The sequence below is a fragment of the Mobula birostris genome, chromosome 25 (assembly GCF_030028105.1).
Source record: "Mobula birostris isolate sMobBir1 chromosome 25, sMobBir1.hap1, whole genome shotgun sequence".
In the NCBI taxonomy this organism is placed as follows: Eukaryota; Metazoa; Chordata; class Chondrichthyes; order Myliobatiformes; family Myliobatidae; genus Mobula; species Mobula birostris.
The window spans coordinates 23,713,966-23,740,635 of record NC_092394.1 but is presented as its reverse complement, the minus strand read 5'-3'; the positions used below and the strand labels follow the sequence as shown (position 1 = coordinate 23,740,635).

Below are 26,670 nucleotides of genomic sequence, written 5' to 3'. Positions count from 1 at the left end.
CTTTTATAGCCAAAAGACACAAAAGACATCATCAGTGCAGCTCAGATTTTCGGATCTTTTCCTTTATAATGGCTTTTTAACTTCCATGAAATCGGAAGAATAACTGCAAGACGTATCACAATGACCTTCCAGGCAGCAACATCCACAGCCATTAAAATCTGACGACAAGACCATCCTCTGTATTAAAAAGCATAAGATAACTCAAAGTTAACGATAATACCTGAAGAAATTTTGCAAGTTAATTGAGGTAGTATCAGGGAAATCAAACAATAACATTGATCAGAGAAACCAAAGACATCACAAAGACATATGGATCACACATGTTAGGAAGATAAATGCTGAAAAGCTGTGCCTTTCATTTTATGGAAGAAAATGGGTGATAATGACTCACAATAGTAATTGATGTTCAAATATTCAACTACAACAAAAGTTTCTTTAAAAAAATCTGATGTATTTACAGTCATAATAGACAGGCAGAGACAGGAACTTGGAGTCAAATTTTTATATACAGAATACATGAAAGTGTCTGTTGTAAAATCTGAAACAATACATTAACTATTTACATTTAAACTACTGTGTGAAAAAGGACCTTAACAAGCTTACGACAAACTTTTACACTACAATACAACACAACGGCAGCAGGTGCCATACCACAAGTTTTTAGCGTGTTACACATTTAAAAACCACTGGCACCATTAAAAGGTGCATTGACACAGACTCTACTTTAATACTTCTCCTTTCTCAGTCAAATAAAATACCATTGATATTTGAAAGATTTTTTCCTCTTTAATCAGTACACAGCAGCTACTTGTAGTGCAAAAGTAGCAGAAAACATCTGGGTCATAGGATTCCAGATACATTAAATAAAACAATGATCAGAGTAGATAAACATATCCTTTTATGAAAACTTTGCACATATTTATAAAAACTATTGTCACTGGCACAAAATATAACAAGTCTTTGATTATTTGTACATGTTTAGGGATGCAGTCTGAACGTATCCTAGGCTTTTCCAGTTTGTTCTACTTAGGGCTTTGCCATGACCTTCAAACAGAACTTTTCTGCCTCTTCCCATTCAGTCAACATTTACAACTATGACAAGTTACATATTTAAAAGAGAAGTCATTATACAAATTCTATGTGCAACTGCCCACAAAATCTGAGCAAAAAAAAAAAGGAAAAAAAATGCTGAAGATACTTCATTCCATGCAATATAAAGACAGCTTCTTCGGTTCATGGTTCCCTGTTTAGTCCTATGTACACTTCAGAAACCCTCATGGAACAGAGTTGGATCGTAACACTGGAACTTGATGAAGTTTCATCAAATGCTTCTGTTCTAAGTCAGCTTCGTGTACGAGGGTTTCCTCCTCTTTTGGCTGCTTCAACGCAAATTCCGTGATGCTGAAAACAAACTGCAGGCAACCAAGCTTGATATAACTTCCATGATGCAACAACGCTGTCCCTTCCCAGCCTGCTCCACTGCCACCTATTAGACTCGAGCTGCTGGCTTTACAGTTACAGGTTTTGCCATGCAGTCCCTGGCCTTGTGAGCTCATGACCATCTCTTCCATTTCCTCCTCTTCCTTTCTGCTCTTACAATATTCTGCAGAGAAATCAGAAAATATTTACAGTAAATGAAGTTGCTCAGTGTGTTCACAATGTTGGAATATACAAGTATGCAAGAAAATTCCATTGGAAAATCACCTTTAATCCATAAGAAAATCGTTATGGTACAAGTCAGTTTGAGTCAATTCCATGTGCATGAAAAAATCTGCACATCATCCAAGTAAGGCTTTGCTGGCAATATCTATAGTGAGCAATCCTGTAGTTTATTCTCTGCTGAAATAACATTTTGGAGTAGAACAGCACAGGAGGAGATGGCAATCACTCTATGGGAGGTTCTTTTGTCTTTGTTTCAACAGGAACTTCAACTAAGCTGGAATGGGCTACTTTCCATCTTAACAGTTTGAACTCAGTACTTCTGCAACTGTTCGCCAACATAATTAATCTTCTGTTGCCTAGAGCACAGCAGTATACTTCATACTTCCATTTCCTTATCACTTCCATGGTTTAAAAGGCTTAATTAAAGGGCTGTCTGGCAATCAAAAATGTTATTCACAGTTTCAATTCTCATTTATTGGTCTAAAGGGAAATGCACTGCCTTAATAACCTCGAAAGTACACAAGTTAAAATTCTCATTGCGCTCAAAACAGTGAAGCTATCCCAAGTCCTGTATCCTCCTCTAGTCATGTTGGCACAAACAGGACTGCCTTCACCTGTGCTTCAAGACAGAATGGGGAAAAGGAGATGGGTGATTCAGTGTTCGACAGGCACTGGTGAGGAGACCAACAGTGCTGCTCAATTCAGTGAGTGTGAAGACTGGGGTAGAGAATGTGTTTCTTTTGGGGTGCCATTGCCTATCCAAGGTCTGAGAGCATGCTAGTACCTGGTAAAGGAGGGGCTGCCTTTGGTCTAGAACATGTGTTCCTGCAGTCATATTTCTGTAAACACCTATTTAATCTTGCTTCATTCACTATTAAAACATTAAAAAAATTTGTGACCACATTAATATTTCCACAGCCCTACCTGATTATATTACAAAACTGCTCAACAATAAATATGGATATTTTGTTTACTAATACACGGGGACACAGTTTTGCAGCTCATCTGTCCCATATTTCCAGTGACCATATTCTGTCCGGGTAGCCTCCAACCTAATGGCATGACCATTGACTTCCCTAACTTCCATTAATGCCCCACCATCCCTTCGTACCCCATCCCTTATTTATTATTTTCCTTTTTTTCCCTCTCTTTTTTCTCCCCCTCTGTCCCTCTCACTATAGTGGGCTCCCCTCCTCCTTCCTTTCTCCCTTGACCTCCCGTCCCATGATTCTCTCCCTTCTCCAGTCTTGTATCCGTTTTGCCAATCAACTTTCCAGCTCTTAGCTCTATCACCAGCACCCTCCCGTCTTCTCCTATCATTTTGGATCTCCCCCTCCCCCTCTCAAATCTCTTCTTTCAGTTAGCCCCGACGAAGGGTCTCGGCACGAAACGTCAACTGTACCTCTTCCAATAGATGCTGCCTGGCCTGCTGCATTCACCAGTATCTTTTGTGTGTGTTTCCTTTGGTTTCTCTCATTTCATTTTTAAAACTTTTTATTAGTTATTGTTGAAAATCAACAACAAAAAATACATTAAAATAATCAAATCAGTATATCAATATGTATAATAAGAGTCAAACTATTAACCAAGCTAAACAGTATATCAATAATAATAATAAAAAAAACAAAATGTTAAAGCTTTTTTTTGGAAAAAAGGAAAGAAGAACCCCCTACTAACTAAAACAAAAATAAAACTCTGCTAACAAAAAAAAAAAGAAAAAAAAACCATTTGGAGCACAAACCTGGAGCTATACACCATACGAGCTTCCATAAAAAAAAAGACATCAATCCGCCAACCAAATCCATTTACCCAAGAATCAGAAGGAGACCATCTTAATAAACTCAAATCAAATGATAGTAGCAGGCAAAAGAGCCCCACCTTTTCTCAAAGTCAAATTGAGGATCAAAAGTTCGGCCTGATTTTTTTCCAAACTAAGACATAGAATCACCTGAGAGAACCACTGTATCAAAGTGGGAACAGAGGCATCTTTCCATTTTAATAAAATAGCCCTTCTAGCCAACAACGTAACAAACACAATTACATGTTGGTCTGATATAGAAATACCATGAATATATTGAGGAATAATACCAAACAAAACTGTCAGTTTATTAGGTTGTAAATTAATTTTTAGAGCCTTGGAAATTGTGGAAAAAATAGATTTCCAAAACTGCTTCAATACAGAACACGACCAAAACATATGTGTCAATATAGCTATCTCAGTTTTACATCTATCACACTGACTATCAACATTAGGAAGTATTTTAGACAGTCTCTCCTTTGTCAAATAATAATGATGTACAATTTTAAATTGAATTAGAGAATGACTGGCACAAATCGAAGAAGAGTTAACCAACTTCAAAATTCACGAGAATCTTCTGTTATCAGGGTCATGTTAAGCTCTCTTTCTGAATCTTGCTTAATTTTAAATAGAGGATAATTATCCTGTTGTAATAGTAAATTATAGATTTTCCCAATAAAACCTTTTACAAAAGGGTTCATTTTTAAAATAATATCTAACAGGTCAGAATCTTGTATATATGGAAAATTACTTAAATATTCTTGTAAAAAGTGTCTGACCTGAAGATATTGCAAAAAGTGTGAGTGTGAAAGATAGTATTTAGTTGCTAATTTCTCAAAGGACATCAACCGGCCTTCTTGAAACAGATCCATAAAGGAATAAATTCCTATATTCCTCCTCCTCCAAGTTATCGGGCAATTGATGCTAATGAGAGAGATAAGAGAGACAATGGAGAAACGTTCAAAATGCTAATGGGAGAGGAGAGAGAGATTAACGGAAAAGAAACACAATTCAGAATATTGACAGACCGGTTGCTTTGAACCTGAACTGTTTGAAGTTTGATGGACAGGCGATACCCCAGCAGGGGGATAAAAAGAACTGGTTCGCTAAGGCAAGGGACACACCACGAGATAACGAGCCCCTGGAAAGAGCGGTGTACCCCCACAAGTTGGTGAAGTTTGGAAGTCCGGTTCGCGGGAACCGACCATAGGCTCACAGGGTGTAAAGGTACGATCGCTGGGAACCTGGTGTGTGTGTGTCCGCCCTTGCCTGGGTGCCGGGTTCACCACGGAAGAACGATCATATCTAGAACGGAGGGGTCACAGTCAGTGACCACAGCGGGATAGAAGACATAAAAGGGTCCGCCGGAAAACCAACTGCGAAGACATCAAAGGTCTGCTTGAATCAAATTGCAGCCCCCCCCCCCGCAACGGCACAACAGCGATTACTGTGAACTGTACTAAGCTGAACTGAACTCTGCGTCACTTAAGACTGATCATTTTACCCCAAGACTGCGATAGAGCTTGGTTTGATTCCTATTACCCTAGTTCTGTGTACATGTGTGTATTATCATTGCTAACCTGTTGCATTTATATCCTTACGATTAGAGTGCTGTGTTACTTATTTCTTTAATAAAACTTTATTAGTTCCTAGTAATCCAGACTCCAACGAGTGGTCCATTTCTGCTGGTTTGGCAACCCAGTTACGGGGTATGTAACGCTCCAAAGAGAAAAGGTAGGATCACTAAGTGAAGGTTTAAATAAATAGTTTCCATAAATTAAACTAAGAAGGTTAAATTTTTTAAGATTAAAAAAACTTACGGAACTGATACCAAATTCGTAATGACTGCTTAATCATAGGATTTATATTTAAAATAGAAATTTCGGCTAGTTGTACTGGTAAAGAAGCACCTAATGGCGAACTTAAGTAAAATTGTTTCACAGCTTTCAATTCCAAATCAACCCATGGTGGTCGTTCATTTTTATCGGTCCAATATAACCAAGAACACACACAGCGTATATTAACTGCTCAATAATACATTCTTAAATTAGGCAAAGCAAGAGCTCCATTTTTTTTTAATTTTTGTAAATGACATTTTCCAATTCTTTTATTATTCCAAACAAAAGATGAAATAATAGTCAATCTGATCAAAAAACTTCTTGGTTTAAAAAACAGGAATATTTTGAAATATATATAAAAATTTTGGTAAAATCATCATTTTAACTGCATGAATTCGACCAACTAACAAATGTGTAAGAGGATTCCATCTAGAAAATAATTGCTTCAAAAAATCCCACTAAGGGAACTAAATTAGCTCTATAAAGGTCTCCATAATTTTTAGTGATAATATCTAAATATTTAAAAGAATCTGTAACTTTAAAAGGAATATCATCATATATAAAATCAGCATCATTTAAAGGAAATAATTCACTCTTATGCAGATTTAATTTATATCCTGAAAACTTTCCATATTCAGATAATAATTTTAATAAACTAGAAATAGATTCTTCAGGATTTGAAACATAAACTAAGGGATCATCAGCATAAAGAGAAATCTTATGAATAGTCCTATTTATAGAAATTCCTTGAATATCCTAGCTTCATGAAGTGCAATGGTCAAAGGTTCCAGCACCAAATTAAATAAAAGACTTAATGGACATCCTTGTCTCGTACCCAGTGGAAGTTGAAAAAAGGGGGATCTACAGTTATTAGTAATCACAGTGGCAATAGGGCTTTTATGTATTATTCTAATCCACTTATTAAAATTAGTACCAAAGCTAAATTTCTCTAAAACATTAAATAAATATTTCCATTCAACTCTGTCGAATGCCTTTTCAGCATCAAGAGAAACAACACATTGCGGAGTTTACGAGAGGGGTGAGTATATAACATTAAACCGTCTCCGAGTATCAGAAAAAGAATAACAGCCTTTTATAAAACCTATTTGGTCCTGAGAAATAATTTTAGCTAATATGTTCTCCAACCAATTAGCTGTTATTTTTGAAAGAATTTTAGCATCTACATTTAATAATGATATAGGTCGATATGAAGCACAATCTGTAGGGTCTTTATCTTTCTTAAGAATTAAAGAAATAGATGCTTCATAAAATGTAGAAGGTAACTCTCCTAACAAAAAAGAATCTTTAAGCATTTCCAACATATAAGGAGTAAGCAAATTTTCAAATTATTTATAAGATCCTACAGAAAAACCATCCACTCCAGGAGCTTTACCAGATTGCATTGAAAAAATAGCTTTCTGGGTTTCTTTTTCAGTAAAAGCAGCATCAAGAATTTGTTGATCTTCAACAGATAATCTAGGAAAATTAATCTTTTGTAAAAAGGCATTCATTTTAGAAGGATCAGCTGGAAACTAAGATTTATAGAGTTCACTGTAATAATCTTGAAAAATTTTATTAATATCTTCATAATTACAAGCTAAACTACCATCTCCCTTACAAATTTTTAAGAATTGTCTTTTAACTCTAACTGCTTTTAATTGGGATGCTAATAGCTTATTACTTTTCTCTCCAAACACATAAAATTGACTTTCTAATTTAAGCAAATTTCTTTCAATAGGATAAGTTAATAATAAATTATATTGTGATTGAAGTTCAACCCTTTGTTTAAATAAATCAATATTAGGAGATGTTATCCAAGTCTTTAATTTGTTTTGAAATCCTATCTAACTCTATTTTTGTCTGTTTCTTAAGCTTGGCTAAATAGGAGATTATCTGACCTCACAAATACGCTTTTAATGTATCCCATATAATCAATTTCGACACATCTCCCGTATTATTAAAATGAAAAAATTCTTTTATTTGAATCTCTATAAATTTGACAAAGTCCGACTTTGTAATAAGTTTTCTGGAAAACGCCAGGGCAAGTTGACATTACTCATTCAATTCAAAAGTTAAGCTTAAAGGTGCATGATCCGAGACAGCAATATCATATTCTCATTTCTGGACTTTAGACAAAAATCTGAAATCAGCTACAAAATAATCAATTCCCAAATATTTTTAATGGACATGTGAATAAAAAAAAAATCTCTATCATTAGGATGTAGATTTCTCCAAATTTCTATCAAACCATAATCAGTTAAAAAATTAATAAGTGAAGCTGAACAACTCGGAAGCTGCTGATTGGTTGAACTCTTATCAATCAAAGGGTTTAAACAACAACTGAAGTCACCTCCCATCAGCAGCATATATTCATTTAAGTCTGGTAATAAGCCAAATATATTTTTAAAAAAGGATCATCTACATTAGGTCCATATAGATTAACCAAGACAATTTTTCTATTACAAATTGTTCCTTTAATAATTAAAAATCTACCATTAATATCTGAGACAATGTCTTCTTGGATAAATAAAATATTAGATTTAATAAAAATAGATACTCCCTTTGTTTTATTTTGACAAGTAGCATGATATTGAAGGCCCTTCCACATTTCAAAAAATCTATTTTGATCGCCCGTTCTGATATGCGTTTCTTGAGCAAAAATTATATCAGGCTGAAATCGATTAATAACTTTAAAAATCTTCTTTCGCTTAATAGGGTGATTCCAGCCACGTACATTGCAACTAATAATGTTTATCTCCTTAACTACCATAGAATATTATTTTAAACATGAAAATGCACACATACCATCGCGGGCTAATCAAAGGTAGCGGTGATGAGTATAACCAAATAGAAAACACGCATGCTCCAGAACTTCATAATGGGAAAGTAACTAGAAAAAAAACCCTGCGATACCCCAAATCCTCCCACCATCCCAAAAGGTAGAAAATCCAGCGAGAAAGAAGGAAAAGGCCAGAATGCCTCCCCAAGGAAAAGGAGAAAAAGCAGAACTCTGCGTGCGGCTCAATATAAATAATGATTTAAAAGTTTTTCTCCCAATTCCCCCCTCCCCTTTACAAAGAAAACACGTGACCCTAAGTTAAAAAGCCCAGCAAAGAAGCAAAAAAAATGTTTCTAGTTAATCACCAAAAATAAACTGGAGAATGCAAAAACAGTCTCCAGAAGCGTCAAAACAATGCTATTAAACCTAAACAGTGCAATCTCTAACAAGGAAAAGACACCATTATACCTTTCGCTTACTACCCATCTTTAATAGCTAATTATCTGTTCTAAAGACTCCTCACTGTATAAGAAAGAGTCTATATGAACTGTAAAATCTATCACTTAATTAATACAAGGAAAAAAAATCAAACCAGTTAATAATCTGTCCACTGTGTTAATTCACTCCATATACCAAACAGACCTCATAAGAAGTCATTCATTAGTCAAACCAAGAAGTTCACCTCTTCTTTAAATAGTTCATCGATCAAAGGAAATCTTCAGCATATCGAAAATCTTCAAATCCTGTTTTCTTTAAGCAACCCAAATATCCTTCATGCATCAGCCGACTCCACAATAGAGTTAACAAAGTCCAATGCTGCTTGGGGATCCGAAAACACACGAGGTGTAGAATCTTTAGAAAATAATTTTAACTTAGCGGGATAGCGGAGCGATGGAAAAAGTGTCTTTGAATGCGCGATTTTCATCACTGGGACAAACTTGATCCGCTGTTCCATAATTTCCCGTGGATAGTCTTCGTAAAAATGGATCTCGGAGCCGTTAAATTTAAAAACTCTGTTTCCTTGCACATTTTATGATTTGGTCTTTAACTTTAAAGCGAAGAAAATTGGCCAAAATTGGTCGAGATTTACCTGAAATCTGAGAATTCAAAATGGAGATTCTGTGAGCTCTTTCAATATCAGGAGGCTGAGGTAGAATATCCGGAAACAAAGATTGGAACAAATTGGCAAAATAGTCCAATAAATTTCCACTCTCAGAGCCCTCCTTCAGACTGAGGATTCGGATATTATTCCGATGAAACCTCGCGTCTAAGTAGACGATTTTACGTTGAGCCTGTTTCAAGCGAGTTGAAATATCCACCACCTGACATTTCGATTCTTTAATCTCAGTATTCAAGGAAATAATACTTTCCTCAATAGTCTGAAAACTCTGTCGGAACAACTTCACCTCAGAAGTGCTATTATCTATTTTGCTGTCGAAAACCATCATCGCACGTTCCAAACTCTCAGCCCAGACAGGCATATCTTCCGATTTTTCTTTCAAAGTTTTTCCCTTTCCATTGCTGGGTTCAGAAGGGTGCTTTCCACTTCTTAAAGGATATGACATAGTGACAACTATTTCCTTCTAAGAGCCGAAAAATAAAAGTTAAAAATTCAAGGTTTAAATTGGGGAAAAGGAGGAATTAAAGGCAGCCGCAAAATTTATGTATTACTCCATCAAGCCGCAGGCGGAAGCCCCCTGGTTTCTCTCATTTTCTCCCACTTTCTCTCACATCCCAGACACGTGGATTGGTAGATTAACTGGCCCCTAAATTTGTCCCAACAGTTGGGTGATAGAATCTTGGAATGGATGTTAGGTGAACAGGGGGAGAGAAGTTGATGGGATTATGAGGAAATAGGAAGAATAGGTCACAGGGGAAATTTGTATTGATAGACTGAATGGCCTCCTTTATAACATAACAAAATCAAAGCTCAAAGTAAATTTATCAAGGTACATACTATATGACACCATATACAACCCTGTGATTCATTTTCCTGAGGGCATACTCAACAAATCCAATAACCATAGTAGAATCAATGAAAGACTGCACCAACAGGGCAGACAAGCAGTGTGAAAAAGACAACAATAAATATTGAGAACTTGAGATGAGTCCTTGAAAGTGAGTCCATAAGTTGTGGGAACAGTTCAGTTATGGGGCAAATTAAATTGAGTGAAGTGAACTTTCTGGTTCATAAGCCTGATGATTGAAGCATAATAACCGTTCCTGAACCTGGTGATTCAAGTCCTGTATCTTCTTCTCGATGGCAGCAGTGAGAGGACAGCATGACCAGGTCCTTGATGATAGATGCTGCTTTCCTGTGACAACACTCCGTGTAGATTGCCTAATGGTGGGGAGGGCTTTACCCAAAATGGACTAGGCCACATCCACCACTTTTTGTGGGATTTCTGTTCAAGAGAATTGTGTTTCCAGTAATAGACTGTGATGCAGCCAGTCAAACTCTCCACTGCACATATATAGAAGTTTATTAAGTTTTAGACGTCATGTTGAATCTTTGCAAACTCCTAAGGAAGTAAGGCACTGCCGTGGTTTCTTCATAATTGCCCAGGACAGGTCCACTGAAATTGTAACAAGGAACTTAAGGTTGCTAAAACTCCCTACTTCTGATTCCCTGATGAGGACTGGCTCATGGACCTCCAGTTTCCTCCTCCTGAAGCCAATAATCAGCACCTTGGTCTTGCTGATATTTATTCAGAGGTCGTTGCTGTGGCACCGCTCAGCCAAGACTTTCAATCTCGTGTTTATGTACTGATTCATCACTGCTATTGATTCAGCCCATGTCAGTCGTGTCGTCAGTAAATTAAAATATGGCATTAGAGTTGTGCTTAGCCAGTCATAAGTGTAAAGCAAAAAGCGCAGGGGACTAATGACACAGCCCTGTGGTGCACTTCTGCTGATGGAGTTCGTGGTGGTGATGTTGTTGCCAATCCAAACTGACTGGGGTCTGTAACTGAGAAAATTGAGGATCTAATTGTACAAGGAAGTATTGAGACCAAGGCCTTGAAGCTTTTTGGTTAGTTTTGAGGGGATAATAGTATTGAACGCTGAGCTGTAAACAATAAAGGGCATCCTGAAGTATGTACCTTTGCTCTCCAGGTGTCCTAGGGCTCAGTGAAGACCCAATGAAATAGCATCTGCTATGGACCTGTTGTGCCAGTAGGCAAATTGGAGCAGATCCAAGTCACTTCTCAGGCAAGAGTTGATGTGTTTGTTTCTTCACCAACTTCTCAAAACACTACTTCACTGTGGATGTAAGTGCTACTGGACGATAGTCATTGAGGCAGGTTACGACGTTCTTCTTAGGCACCAGTATAATTGAAGCCTGTTTGAAGCAGGTGGGTACCTCAGACTCAAAGCAACACACACAAAATACTGGAGAAACTCAGCAGGTCAGGCAGCATCTATGGAAAACAGTAAACAGTCAATGTTTTGGGCTGAGACTCATGTCTGGGGGTACCTCAGACTGCCAAAGCGAGAGGTTAAAGCCACTGGTGAACACTTCAGCCACTTGAACAGCTCAGGTCTGGACCGGATGCTTTCCGTGGTTTCATCTTCCTGAAGGATGCACTCACATTGGCTTCAGAGGTTGAAGTCATTGGATCATTCAAGGGCTGCGGGAACCTGTGACAATTCTGCTGTGCTTTTACAGCACTGAGCTCATGCAGAAGCAAAACCCTGTTTCACCGATATCATTTGATTTCACTTTGTATGAGGTGATAGTATTTAATGCCTGCCACAAATATCAAGCATCTTTCATTGATTCAAGTTTAAATAAGTAGCAGTAATTATTGTACATCAATTTAATTTACCTTTGGGAAATGGAAAAAGAAAATGCTTACTTATTACACTTTGTACTTTGGCAACAATACTGCTGGGTGGAGTGGGAGTAGTTTTCTCAGAGAAGTCGCATGAATAGAGTACGTTGTCAACAGTTGTCCCATGTTCACTGTAGTTCAACAATTCATAGTGTTTTGTGTTCTAAAATCAGATAATATAAAAGTTAAAAATGTCAGTAATTCTTTGTTTTAAACTACATATTGTAACTCTGATATTAATAATTCAAAATAAATTTATTATCAAAGTACATGTATGTGACCATAGTACCACCATTTAATTAAAAGGTTCAATGGTTTTTTTGGAGTTTTGTACCCAAAGTTTCCCTTCAATTTTTATGGATTAGTCCATATTTAACTCCAGTGTGAGCTGTTTATCAGGCGTAGCTCATAAAAAGCAAAAAGGAGAAACTTCAGATAAATTAATGCAAACAAGAATTGCTTTACTTATCTACAACTTATAAATGGTGTATTGAGAGCTTTAACTTGCTCTGACCAAACAAAAGTGATACTTATACACAATAAGTTACTGAGTGGAACTTTATTGTCAAATATTTCTCAACCTCTTTACTCCTTCAATAGCAATTTCACTTATCAGTTGAAGTGCAACACCAGGAAAAGGGTAAATGCTTATATTTTCTGCCACTTAAAACTTGCTTTAATTGTTCCTGACTAAATTCGGAGTCATACAGCTTCAAACAGGCCCTTTGGCAAAGTTAGTCTGTGTTGATCATCAAGCACCCATCTAAACCAATCCCATTTTTAACCTTTTTAAATACACCCAAACAAAATCAGAGCATTCTCATGCAATCACACCATTTGTTTCACACTGCCATGAAAATAAACAGATACTGGGAAGCTTTAGTAGAAAATTTTATTTAAAAAATTCAAGACCAAGCTTCCTGATTAACACAGGAAAATTGTGGTCACTTTTTAAAAAATGAACTTCACTTGACTCCCCAGAATCTAATAGTTTTAAGCCTTTTTACTTTTTAAAGTAGGTCAACCTATTACTCGAATTAGATCTTCTAAGCTGCATCAGTTCAGCTGCTCACATTTACTTGAACTTTGAAAGAATACTGTAAATCAAAATTAACCATATTCTTCACTCAGCCAATGACAATCTAATTAAGCAGAGGCTCTGCAAATATAACATAATAATTTATTTTTTTCATCATCAATCAATCTTCACTAGACAGAAAGGAGGGTTATTCATTAGTTTAAATTACTTATGTAGGCTCCCTCAATCTGAGAAATAGCTAACAATGTATTTACTAGGACAGCGGTCCCCAACCACCGGGCCGCAAAGCATGTGCTACCGGGCCGTGAGGAAATGATATGATCAGGCGAAATGAGTCAGCTGCACCTTTCCTCATTCCCTGTCACGCCCACTGTTGAGCTTGAATGCACGCGAAGTCATTACCTGCGCGTCATCCATGACAGTGCAGGAAGGAGATCAACTCCTCAAGCCTACAAATGACAGCGGGCTGAAAAGTATGTTTGATATAACATCTCTGCTGGCATTCCGGATCAAACTCAAGGTTCAATATCCTAAGATAGCCACGAAAGCACTGAAAACGTTGCTTCCATTTCCAACATATCTCTGCAATGAATGCAATGAAAACTAAATTGCAGAATAGACTGGACATAAGGAACCCCCTTCAAGTATCGCTGTCTCCCATCACCCCTCGATAGGACCGTCTTGTTGCAGGAAAACAAGCCCAGGGCTCCCACTGATTCAGCGATATTGGTGTGTGGCAATGTTTTTATATGTTCATACGGGGAAAATATGTGCTGTGTGTTTAATATCCAAACATTATTTAAAATGTTATGATGCTATTGACTTATATAACCATATAGCAATTACAGCACAGAAACAGGCCATCTCGGCCCTTCTAGTCCGTGTCGAACGCCACTCTCACCTAGTCCCACCGACCTGCACTCAGCCCATAACCCTCCATTCCTTTCCTGTCCATATACCGATCCAATTTTTCTTTAAATGATAATATCGAACCTGCCTCTACCACTTCTACTGGAAGTTCGTTCAACACTTACTTCAAGCTCCCCTGTCCTCTCCTGATAATTGACTTATCACTATATTCATGCAAGGAAAGTATGCACTGTGTGTTTAATATTAAATTCATCAGATAAACCCTTTTAGAAACGAAATTGAGTGTATTAGCCACTTATCACCTATATTCTGGTTGTGATTACCTCCCCCCGCTCCCGAACAGAATCGCCAAAAACCATTTGTAGAAAAAATTGGCACGTACACGCATGTGCATGTTACACAAGCACACTGGTCCCCGCGCAAGGCTTCATGGTCATTGTACTCTTTCTCGGGGTAAGTTCAATGTATTTGACTGCTACTCTTATCCGTTGGCAACCCTACACCCCCCCCCCACCCCCCTGTGGTCGGCCGGTCCGCAAGAATATTGTCAATATTAAACCGGTCTGCAGTGCAAAAAATGTTGGGGACCCTTGTACCAGGATATAAAACTACTGCAGCATAAGAGGCCATTCTATTCAGCATACCTGTGCAAGAGTCAGTTTCTCAGTGAAGATAAGAGAGACTGAAGGCTCTCAGCCCAAAATGTCGACTGTTCAATTCCCTTCATAGATGCTGCCTGAACTGCTGAGTTCCTCCAGCATTTTATGTATTTGTCTTCAATGGAGTAATTTTCTTTTCAATTTCTTTTTCTTATTCTATTCTAGTATATTACACTAAAATTCTACTTCTGTCCTTTAAAATAAATTTCAACAATGTCCTTTGTTACAGACTAAAAGATTAGTGGACAATGCCTACAAATTATCCTTTTAGAGATTTCCCTTTGAACACAGCTACGATTTAATCTTCATTAGCCTCAAGGTAACCCTTCTTTATCAAATCTACCACAACGATATATATTTTTAAAATTATGGTCCACCATCTAACCTCTTAAGGATAAGAAACTACAGAATGAGCTACATTTGGATGTAAAGAACATTGCTTGCAATAACAGTTTACAAGACTCAGAAATACCAATGTTAATCACCTCCAAAAGAAGTAATTTAATATGAATACATAACAAATGTTGAATGGATATGACTACATTCACCAACAGCACTTTTTTTTTCTGCCAAGAAATATGCAAGACTTAACATTTACTTTCTGCACTATTTATTGTTTCTTCTCATGATAAACTACACTTCATTATTCTAGTAGTTAGCTGCATGTGGTGACTATTTATTGCAGGGCTTAATAGTTATGTAACTTCATTCCACTGATGAGTCAAACCACAAATATTTCTTTTGAAAGTTTTTTTCTTTATCACTACACAATCATTTACCTTGTTTACCAATGTTTTGCCATTAATTCTCATTTTCCTTAAGATGACTGCTACTACATACACCCAGTGCCTTTCAGGCAGCTTGGAGAACCTCCAGTTGAAAACCATCAGTTATGGTTAGGCACATCAGCATTATACTTAAGTTCTGCAAGATTTACAAGCTGAGTGGAGCAAGCTTCAAGCTTTTGAACAACCCAGTAAGCACTTCAACGGTATGAAATTTCTAGGTAATTTGAGATATTTTTTCCAGACAGAGTGTGGCAAAATCAAGTATTTCTTTTTTGGGATAGGGTAGGAACCTTACCTCATCATAGAATATGCAGGCATGTTTGCCTGAAACATAATTACAATAACCATAATTTGTAAGGCACACATCCATGTCAGCACCTGAAATGAAACAGAAAAGCAAATTTCAGTTATAATAACCAGCTTCCATTTTACCACCCACCCTCAAATTATTTGGAGCACTAAAGGTTAAAAGTTCCAGGAAACGGCTACATCATTTACAGAAGATTTGCCTGAAGATTGGAAAACAGAATAAAAAAGAGCCAGATTACCACAAAGTGATGACAAGTTGCATACATACCAAATAAATGGGACGGAAAATATAAAAGGTGAGCACAAAGAAGAAAAAGGGAGGAATAATGACAGAGAGACTACAAGTAGACAGCTGTAGATCAGGAAAGAAAAACTGAGAAACAGCTGCTGGCATTAGGGAGTCAGTATGTTAGTCAATTATGGTGTGAAAGGGGTTGGGGAGACAGTAAGAAAGCTTAAGGCAGCTACGAGCAGAGATGGGGAGACAGAAAATGTGAAAGCACTGCAGACAGTGGGATGGGAACCTGAGAAACGGCAAGTAGCAGCTAAAAACACAGTCAATGTCTCAGTCAAACTGAAAAGATCAGAATTCATAAAGGAAGATATAAAGGGAGGGCCAAGCAGAAAGATAGATATTTTACTTTTCTTTTGCATGCCACGGATGATCATTTAGTCAACAATGGAATACACGCTGGATGTGCTGTATTTAGGTGAACTTGGTAAATGAGGCTTAAACTAAATCAGTGTAAAAAGTGACTGATATGACAGGTTATCAGTTTCTCCAGTGATCTCCTTGCTGCATATCAGTCAAATAGCATCAAAGAAAGATGTGCCTCAAGCTCCAGAGGAATTTTATGCAGCTCTGGCTGTAGCAAATGGAGGAACTGCTTTGAATGCCTAATAAATCAGCAAAATTTTTCAGTTGAATGAAAGTATTACCTCAAAACATTCATCTGTTAAACATTCACCTCTCCAAATTAAACCAGGTAAACAATTTGAGGGAGGGTGTGGGATAGCAACAATTAAACATTTCTACGCTTCAAAGAGATTTAAGCAATGGATTTCAAACAATACTTGTAAATGGGAGAAGTCAGCACAATGTTGCACAGCAATATTCATCTACTTGCAAAGATTATTATTAGTGAACCACTAACAGATGCTTTTTGCTCACCTGTTCCTATATAAAGTGTTCTGTAGCACATATTAACAGCTTGACCTTTACCCGTTAGAGGATAAAACACAGCTCGTGCCTGAACTTCTTTCACTGGAACTGGAAAATAAAATTAAAATATTTTAACATTAGAACCTGCAACGCTTGTCCTTTGTATCAAACAGGAAATGCACCTTAAATTCAAGGTTACTTGAAAGCTAACAATGTCATTATTTAATGATTGAAAAATAACTAAAGAAGATGATAATACTATGTTTCCCAAGTATATGACAAGCTGTAATTGCTGTATGCATTCTGGACAGGTTACATTTATAACTCAACCTCATCTTTATTGACATGCGCTGTCAAATCAAAGACCAATAGAACCTTTTATAGGAGCATCAAGAATCAATCACACATTTCAACTAGGGGCTAGCACAAGCCAGATCAGGTTGGAGTGAAAATTCCCAAAAGGATATGATGGACTTTCCTTGTAGTCATCCCAAAAATTACCACATTCATTGGCAACTAGGTTCATAACTTGCTGAAATAGAATTTAAATACAAAGCGCTGGGCTACAGTTCCATTATAAGGTGAGTCATGGAATCAGAATTCACCTAGAAGGCCACCACTTCTCTGGAGATTTTATTCCTTCATCGCTGCCGTTCTAATCAATCATGAATGCTATTTCTCTTTCCACAGATGCTGCCCGACTTGCTGAGTGTTTCCAGCAATTTTAAATTTTGTACTTCCAGCATTTGCAACTTTTTGATTTTATATCACATTCTAATTCTGACCGACAGCAAGAACTTGCACCAATTACTTGTAACGTGCTGTAAGGTTTCACTGCTAATATAATGGCCTCTCTGTAATGTTTCACTGCCACGCTAATGGTTTCTCTGTAGCAGCAATATAAGTTGATAGACCGGGACTTGGAGCAAGGGTCCGATGGTCAGCGATACTCGGTTGATGAGGAACGAATGGACAAATCCATGGGTTCCAACATTCACATTAGACTGTTTCATTAAAATGGGCACTTTTTCTTTTTTCTTTACTAATCCTATAGTCATATTAACATTTATAAAGTTCAATTGTTAAAATTGCATATGGTGTACTGTCTGATATTTTGCGGTTCGGATTTGTAACCAGGCAACACATCACGCAACATCCACAAAAATGAGATTTCTCAGTTTGGCTGGGCAAGAGGATGTCTTCCCCTAGACAAACGCATGCTGGGCAAACCTGAGGGTTATATATTTCAATGTAAGAATTGCCAAATAATGTAGTATACTGTGCAAAATTCTGTAAAGTGAAGATGCTTTCAAAAATAATGAAAGGTTTCTAAATATCAAAAACAAATTACTATAAAGTGCAGTAAACAACTAAATAAAATCTATATACACCAAGTGACAACCTATTGCCTTTAAATTGTTATGAAGTTCTATAATAAAATTGGCAGGTAGGTTGTTCCAAGCATCTCGGAAAACTTGCCACAGTTCTTCTGCAGAATATGGCTGTCTTGCTTGCTTCTGTCACTCCAGGTAATCCCAGACAGCCTTTATGACATAGAAATCAGGGCTCTGTGGAGGTCATGCCATCTGCTGCAGAACTTCTTGTTCTTTTCTTTGAAGATAGTTCTTTACGACCTTGGCCATGTGCTTGGGGTCATTGTCCTGCTGCAGAATGAAGTTGGGACTGATCAGATACCTCCCTGATGGTATTGCATGATGGACAAGAGTAGGTCTTGTACATCTTAGTATTGAGGATTCCACTAATTCTGACCAGGTCACCAACTTCATTTGTAGAAATGCAGCCCCAAACTTGCAGGGACCCTTCACTGTGCTTCACTGTTGGCTGCAGATACTCATGCATGTAGCACTCTCCAGTTCTTCTACAGCCAAACTGCCTCCTGATTGAGCCAAAATTTTCTAATGTTCACTCACCAGTCCAGAGCACTTGCTACCACTGTTCAGCACCCAGTCCTTATGTTTTTGTGCACAGTTAAGTCTCTCGGCTTCGTTTCCACTGCAAAGGAATGGCTTTTTGGCAGCAACTCTTCCATGAAGATCACTCCTGACAATTTTTTTGGACTGTTGAGGGATGTACTTGGGTTCCAGTGGTTTCTGTGAGTTTAGAGCTGATAACAGTGCAGGACTTCTTCCAACTTAGAAGGGATGGTAGTTGGATGCATCTCTCACTCAGTTTCCTTGACCAACCACTGTGTTTCTGGTCATCAACCTTGACTGTTTCTTTGTGCTTCTTCAGAACATTGGACAGTAGATATTGAAACTCCTGTCTGCTGCAAAATTTCTGCTTGGCAGAGACCTTGCTGATGCAGGATGACCACGTTGGGTAGTGTTGTTATGCTCACTCTTGCCATGGTGTAAGAATTGATGATTTGAAGGTTAAACAGTCACATTTGCCACACCCTCACCTTTTAGTTTGGTTGCCTTTTGCCCATTCCTTCTACTGTACACCCACTTCTGTTTCAGTTAATCAGTTTAGTTTATTCAACTCATTGTGTCATTGATCATTGGAAGCTGTTTGATATTTGCTTAGTCATGCACTAGGTTACAAACCTACAAAGTAAACAAGCTTTTATTTAAAAAGAGGTCTATTACTTAATATACTACTTTCTTTAACAAAATACAAAAATTTCCCTGTCACATTTAATTTTTTGGAAAATTAATGTTTGAAAATCTAAAATTTGCTCTTTTCTACTGATACACTAAAACAGAAGATGAGATAAAAATCTAAAATATTTATATTAAAAAAATCTAGGGTGCCTAAGACTTTTGTAAGTTTAGCTTTGAAAGAAGTGAAACATACAATCATAGTCATAGTCATACTTTATTGATCCCGGGGGAAATTGGTTTTCATTACAGTTGCACCATAAATAATAAATAGTAATAAAACCATAAATAGTTAAATAGTAATATGTAATTTATGCCAGTAAATTATGAAATAAGTCCAGGACCAGCCTATTGGCTCAGGGTGTCTGACCCTCCAGGGAGGAGTTGTAAAGTTTGAAGGCCACAGGCAGGAATGACTTCCTATGACGCTCTGTGTTGCATCTTGGTGGAATGAGTCTCTGGCTGAATGTACTCCTGTGCCCAACCAGTACATTATGTAGTGGATGGGAGACATTGTCCCAGATGGCATGCAACTTGGACAGCATCCTCTTTTCAGACACCACCGTGAGAGAGTCCAGTTCCATCGCCACAACATCACTGGCTTTACGAATGAGTTTGTTGATTCTGTTGGTGTCTGATACCCTCAGCCTGCTGCCCCAGCACACAACAGCAAACATGATAGCACTGGTCACCACAGACTCATAGAACATCCTCAGCATCGTCCAGATCAAGGAGATGGTGTGGAGTATCTTAAAGTTGGATAAGAGGCATTCCACTGGAAATCCCAGAATATGGTGTACAAGAAGCAGTAGACATGATAACAAACCAAGGGGCACACAGAATAAGGGTAGGCATGAGACCAATTTCTCAGGAGAAATTAGGGCATGGGGTTAGAGAAAATAAGAGAGGGAGCAATAAGACTTTGAAACACAAAGATAAGAATTTTGAGCCCAGGAACTACTTCAGTTCAATGAGCAGAGGGAATGTGGTAGAAGGGAATTGGTGCAGAATAAAGTACAAGCACTGTACTTTGGGCAAGCTAATATTCATGAAGATCTGAGGATTATAAGGTGACCAAAAGAGCACCTGAACCTGAAATGATAAAAAGTACGACCAGGACTAGATGGGCTGCATAGCTACATAGCCAAATGCACGGAGGATGTCACTGTGATGAAAACCTTTACCTCACGTGGTTATAAAAAGCCATGGATGACAACAGAGATGCGTTCACAACTGAAGGCCCATGACATAGCCTACAGATCGGGGGACAGGAGTGCGCTTCACTCAGCCAGGTCTGCGCTTTCACTAGGGATCAGGAAAGTGAAAAGGGCCTATGCGGGCAAAATAAATGGACACTTCTGTGACACAGGAGACACCAGACGGATGTGGCAGGGAATTAAAGCTCTGACAGACTACAAGATCAGGCAGAAAACTGATGACAGCGACGCCTCTCTTCCAGACAGGCTTAACAATTCCTTTGCACGCTTCGAAGCATCAAACAGTACAGCAAGGGGGAGAGCCAGTCCCTTTTTACCATCAGACCAGCCGGCTGCTATCACTGATCCACAGCAAACACGGAGGACCCTTGCCAGGGTCAATCCATGAAAAGCAGGAGTCCCGACAACATCCCTGGACGTGTGCTCAAGGAATGTGCTGATGTATTAGCAGATGTCCTGACAGACATTTTCAACATCTCCCTTAGTCAAGCCATTGTTCCCAGATGCTTCAAAACCTCCACAATCATCCCTGTAGCAAAGAAATAAGTTGTAGCCTGTCTGATTGATCACCGTCCCGTTGCCCTGACCCCCATAGTGATGAAACGTTTTGAACGGCTTATCAAGCCTCATATCACAGCCAGCCTCCCCTCATCGCTGGATCCTCTACAGTTTGCTTATCGTCCAAATCGCTCTACGGAGGACGCAATATCCACCACACTGCACACAGTTCTCTCTCACTTGGACATCAAAGACACTTATGCCAGAATCCTGTACATTGATTTCAGTTCAGCGCTCAATACCATCATCCCGCAGAGACTAGTGGAGAAACTGTCGCTGCTTGACCTTAACACTGCCATGTGTCGCTGGATTCTGGATTTCTTGACAGTCAGACCACAGTCAGTCCGTGTTGGCAGGAACATCTTTGACTCCATCACACTGAGCACTGGATCCCCACAAGGCTGTGTGCTTAGCCCGTTGCTGTTTACACTGCCAACACATGACTGTGCAGCCAGATTCAAGGAGAACCTGATCATTAAATTTGCTGATGATAGCACAGTGGTGGAGCTCATCAGAAAAAAATGATGAAACAGTGTACAGGGAGGAGGTCAAGCACCTAGAGAGCTGGTGCAGTGATACCAACTTGATGCTTAATGTCACCAAAACCAAGGAGATGATCGTCGATTTCACACGGTCTCAGCCTGAGCACACACTCCCCAGCATCAGCAGCTCCACAGTGGAGAGAGTGGAAAACATCAAATTCCTTGGGGTGCAGATCTCGGACAATCTCACCTGGTCCAGGAACACCACTGGGATTGTGAAATGAGCCCAGCAAAGATTGCACTTTCTGAGGAAGCTTAAACAAGCATCACTCCCCACTAACATCTTAACTACATTCTACAAAGGCGTGGTTGAGAGTGTGCTGACCTTTTGCATCACAACCTGGTACTCCAGCTCACAACACACTGGAGGAACTCAGCAGGTCGGGCAGCATCCGTGGAAAAGATCGGTCGATGTTTCGGGCCGGAACCCTTCGTCAGGACTGTAGGGGGAAGGGGCAGAGGCCCTATAAAGAAGGTGGGGGGGAGAGGGTGGGAAGGAGAAGGCTGGTAGGTTCCAGGTGAAAAACCAGTAAGGGGAAAGATAAAGGGGTGGGGGAGGGGAGGCAGGGAGGTGGTAGGCAGGAAAGGTGAAGAAAGAATAGGGGAAAACACAATGGGTAGTAGGAGGCGGAACCAAGAGGGAGGTGGTAGGCAGCTGGGGGAGGGAGCAGAGTGACATAGGGATAGGGGAAGGGAGGGGAGGGAATTACCGGAAGCTGGAGAATTCTATGTTCATACCAAGGGATGGAGACTACCTAGACGGTATATGAGGTGTTGGCTCCCCGCTTCCCCCTACAATCCTGACGAAGGGTTCCGGCCCGAAGCGTCGACCGATCTTTTCCACGGATGCTGCCCGACCTGCTGAGTTCCTCCAGCGTGTTGTGAGTGTTGCTTTGACCCCAGCATCTGCAGATTATTTTGTGTTTACTGGTACTCCAGCTAAAGTGCTGTCGACAAAAAAGCCTTGCAGAGGGTGGTTACGGGTGCAGAGGTTATTGGAGTCTCCCTACCTTCTGTCCAAGACCTCTTTCAGAGTCGATGCCTCCAGAAGACACGGTACATCATTAAAGACCCCTTACACCCTCTCCATGAACTGTTTGTTCCTCTGCCATCAGGCAAACGTTACAGGAGCATCAAAACTAAAACCACAAGGCTACTACACAGCTTCCTCCCACAGGCAGTCAGACTGCTAAATAGCTGCTCTACCTGACTCTGCTTTGGACACTTTTAACTTGCACTGGACACTTATAACTTGATTTTAACTGACATGAGGCTGTTGTGTTTTACTATTTATTGTTATGTTTATTATTTAGTGTTGCATTTGTTATGTTATGATTGCACTGTTCCTGGGAAACGCTGTCTCATTCTGCCCTGCAGAGATGATGTACGGTTAGAATGACAACAAAGTTTTTTGAATCTTGAATCTTGAAACAGTGACAGAAATGAGAGCGCGGCAAAATAAATACATACCTTCAGTCTGTGTTGTTGCAGCACTCGTCTGGGTCTTTGAGTTGCTAAGTACTGATGGTAAAGAAGATGCTTTGGGAGGAAACAGCTGTTGAATTCTCTGCCAAGCCAGTAGCTGGATCAACTTTTCATCAAGCTTACTAAGTTCAATCTCTACAAAAGACAAAAAAAATCGATGTTTCTCCAAAAAACTTTCTAACATATTTTCTATTTAAAAATACAAAGGCAATTAAGGTTACATTCCAACTTTAAACTCAAACTGTTATCACTACTGATATCCTTGAGTCATTCAAAATTGTAAGTAAATAAATAACGTAAACATTTTTGATAGAACTTTCCCCTTCCCACCCAACATGATTCCCCCTTCACCTTCACTGACAATTATCAATTCAAAACAAGAAATAAGTTTTATTACAATTTTTCACTATCACTGAGCTGCCATCAAATGCAATGTGAAATTTAGCTTCAGTACCCTGTTTTGCATAAATATTTGTGTATGCATCCCATAATTTTAAATACAATGAAGAATGTTTGTGGAGCTGATGAATACCTCACTTTTGTTATGTGTACAATTAAATTAACTGTGTTTTAAAATTAAAACAGAAAACTAAAACAAGTCCATTGAGATCAGTAGAGCAATGACTTCCCAGAGGTAGAACTTCAGATTAAATGGAATTGGCCTGGATCTTAAGTTTTACAGCAATAATTGGTATTATTTTAACATAATAGCAACTTAACAATAAACACCATCAGAACAAAATCAGAAGTTGAAAAAAATTAACAGCTATGTTCAGCTGGGTATTCCATAGACCAAGTGTAAATATTGCCAACACAGAATCTACGCATGTGGCAATTTCTGAATAGAATGAGACCTGACATTCATACCAGGCCAAATGAAGAGCAAGGGCAAAGCTCAAAATTCAACTCTCAGAAATTCTCATTGATGAATGGACTCAGAAGTCTATTTATTAGTCCTAGTTACTTGTGCCAACAATTTCTAAGGACTGCTAGTCCTTTCTGTTGAATAATGCAAGCACTTGAGAACCAAGAAGCTGAAGGCACAGATGAGGAGTTTTGACATGAAATGTTGACTGCCAATTTTCCTTTAGAGGCACTGCCTGACTTGGTGAGATCCCTCCAGCACCTTGGCTTTTCCTTCCAAATTTTAGCATTTCGACTCTCTTATTTCCTCTAAGGAACTTCTCTTACTTCCGGCTTCTTTCAATTTAACATATACATATTTTAGGTCTTCATTGATATCAGAGGCATGAAGCACCTGGCAAAGAATAATTCCTCGATAACTCAATGGTGGAACAGGGAACTTGCATATGTACTCTGAATCCTAAAGGCAGGCTGAAGAAAACACACCCAACAGATTTTAAGTTTCTGGTGAGATACATCACTGAAGTACAATCTTCAGACTACCTTTTCTTTAAATGGCATTTATTGAGAAACTTGAATCAAAAATGGAATGCATGCAATGCAATCTCAAAGTTCAAAGTAAGTTTATTATCAAAGTGCATATATGTCAGCATATACAATCCTGAGATTTATTTTCCTGCGGAAATAATAACCATAATGGAATCAATGAAAGACCGCACCAACTTGGGCGTTCAAGCAGTGTGCAAAAGACACAAACTGGGCAAACGCACAAATAAGTAATAATAATAATAAAGCAATAAATATCGAGAACATGAGATGAAGTCCTTGGAGTGAGTCCAAAGATTATGGAAACAGTTCAATGAAAAAATGAAGTTATCCCCTTTGGTTCAAGAGCCTGATGGTTGAGAGGTATTAACTATTCCTGAACCTGGTAGTGTCAGTCCTGAGGGTCCTGTACCTTCTTCCTGATGGCAGCAGAGAGCATGTTGTATGTCGTTCTTGATGATAAATGCTGCTTTCCTGTGATAACGATGTGCTCAATGGTGAGGACGGCTTACCTATGATGGACTGAGCCGTATCCACTACTTTTTTTTCTAGGATTTTCAATTTATAGGCATTGCTGTTTCCATACCAGGCTGTGATACAGGCAGTCAGTAGACTCTCCACTACACATAAAAGAAATTTGTCAAAGTTTTAGATACCATGCAAATCTTTGCAAACTCTGAAGAAAGTAGAGGTGCTGCTGGCCTTTCTTCATATTTGCACTTACACGCTGGGCCCATGATGCGTCCTCTGAAATAGTAACACTGAGGAATTTAAAGTTGCTGACCCTCTCCACCTCTGATCCCCTGATGAGGACTGGCTTACGGACCTCTGTTTCCTCTTCCCGAAAGCAATAATTAGTCATAGTCATAGTCATACTTAATTGATCCCGGGGGAAACTGGTTAATTAGATCCTTAGTCGTGCTGACACTGAGTAAGAGACTGTTGTTGCACCATTTCAATCTTCCTCCTATATTCCAAGTTGTCACCACCTTTGATTCGGCCAGCAGGAACATCAGCAAACTTAAATATGGTAGTGGAGCTGTATTTATCCTCACAATGGGCGGTGGGGTGGGTTAAGCACACAGCCTTATGGTGCACCTGTGCTGATGGTGATTGTGGAAATGTTGCCAATCCAAACTGACTGGAGTATAGAGGCCAAGGTCTTAAAGCTTATTGATTAGTTTTGAGTGGATGATGGTACTGAATGTTGAGCTGTAGTTGATAAAGAGCATCCTGGTGTATGTACCTTTGCTGCCCAGTTGTTCCAGGTTGAGTAAAGAGCCAGTGAAATGGCACCTGCTGTGGACCTGTTGCTCCCGTAGGCAAAATGGAGCGGATCCAAGTCCTTTCGCAGGCAGGAGGTGATATGTTTTATCACCAACCTCTCAAAGCACTTCATCACTGGGAATGTAAGTGCTACTGGACGATAGTCATTGATACAGGTTACTATGTTCTTCTTGGGCACCGGCATATTGAAGACTGCTTGAAGGACGTGGGTACCTCAGACTGCCGAAGCGAGACGTTAAAGATCTCAGTGAAGACGCCAGCCAGTTGATCAGCACAGGTTTTTAGTACTTGGCCAGGTACCCTGTCTGAGCCGGATGCTTTTCGTAGGCTCACCCTTCTGAAGACATGTTGGCCTTGGAGACTTAAATCACAGGATCGAGGGCTGTGGGAGTTTCTGATGGCTCCTCCATAATTTGACGATCAAAGTGAGCATTGAAACTCTGCAACAAACTTAAGGATCAATTGGTAGGAATGAATGCACAAAAAAACCCTCAAATCTTTTCATCAAACAGAAGGCAAATCAACTGGAGAATAATGTGTTCAGATAAAGGAATTTTCAAAACATTTACCTCCACTTCCTTCCATAGCTGCCTGCAGAGAGTTGGCAAGGTCAAACATAACTGAAGTATTTAATGGAGAAGTTAAGGTAACTGGTTTGTTTCCCATTGACACACCTGTAGACAGCACAGTTGGACTCACTTTACCTTATGAAAAAGAGATATATATTGGTTATAACCAGTTTTGGAACACAAATTGTTCAAGTTCAGTCAGAATCAACACAACATGCCAAAAAGCTGGCACTGCACAACTCTA

General features: G+C 39.0%; 1 protein-coding gene across 2 annotated transcripts in view; it reads right to left on the bottom strand.

The window, feature by feature from the left end:
* Positions 1-430: 430 nt before the first annotated feature.
* The window catches only part of phf12b (PHD finger protein 12b), a 94,194-nt gene continuing 67,954 nt past the window's right edge, over positions 431-26,670 (bottom strand). For both annotated transcript variants that reach the window (XM_072243008.1, XM_072243009.1), the window contains exons 10-15: positions 26,427-26,561; positions 23,146-23,295; positions 16,747-16,845; positions 15,562-15,644; positions 11,935-12,073; positions 431-1,603 (exon numbers count right to left, since the gene is read on the bottom strand). In XM_072243008.1, the coding sequence (XP_072099109.1) occupies positions 1,275-1,603; positions 11,935-12,073; positions 15,562-15,644; positions 16,747-16,845; positions 23,146-23,295; positions 26,427-26,561 (935 nt within the window). In that variant the 3' untranslated portion in view covers positions 431-1,274. The remainder of the gene's footprint in view (positions 1,604-11,934; positions 12,074-15,561; positions 15,645-16,746; positions 16,846-23,145; positions 23,296-26,426; positions 26,562-26,670) is intronic.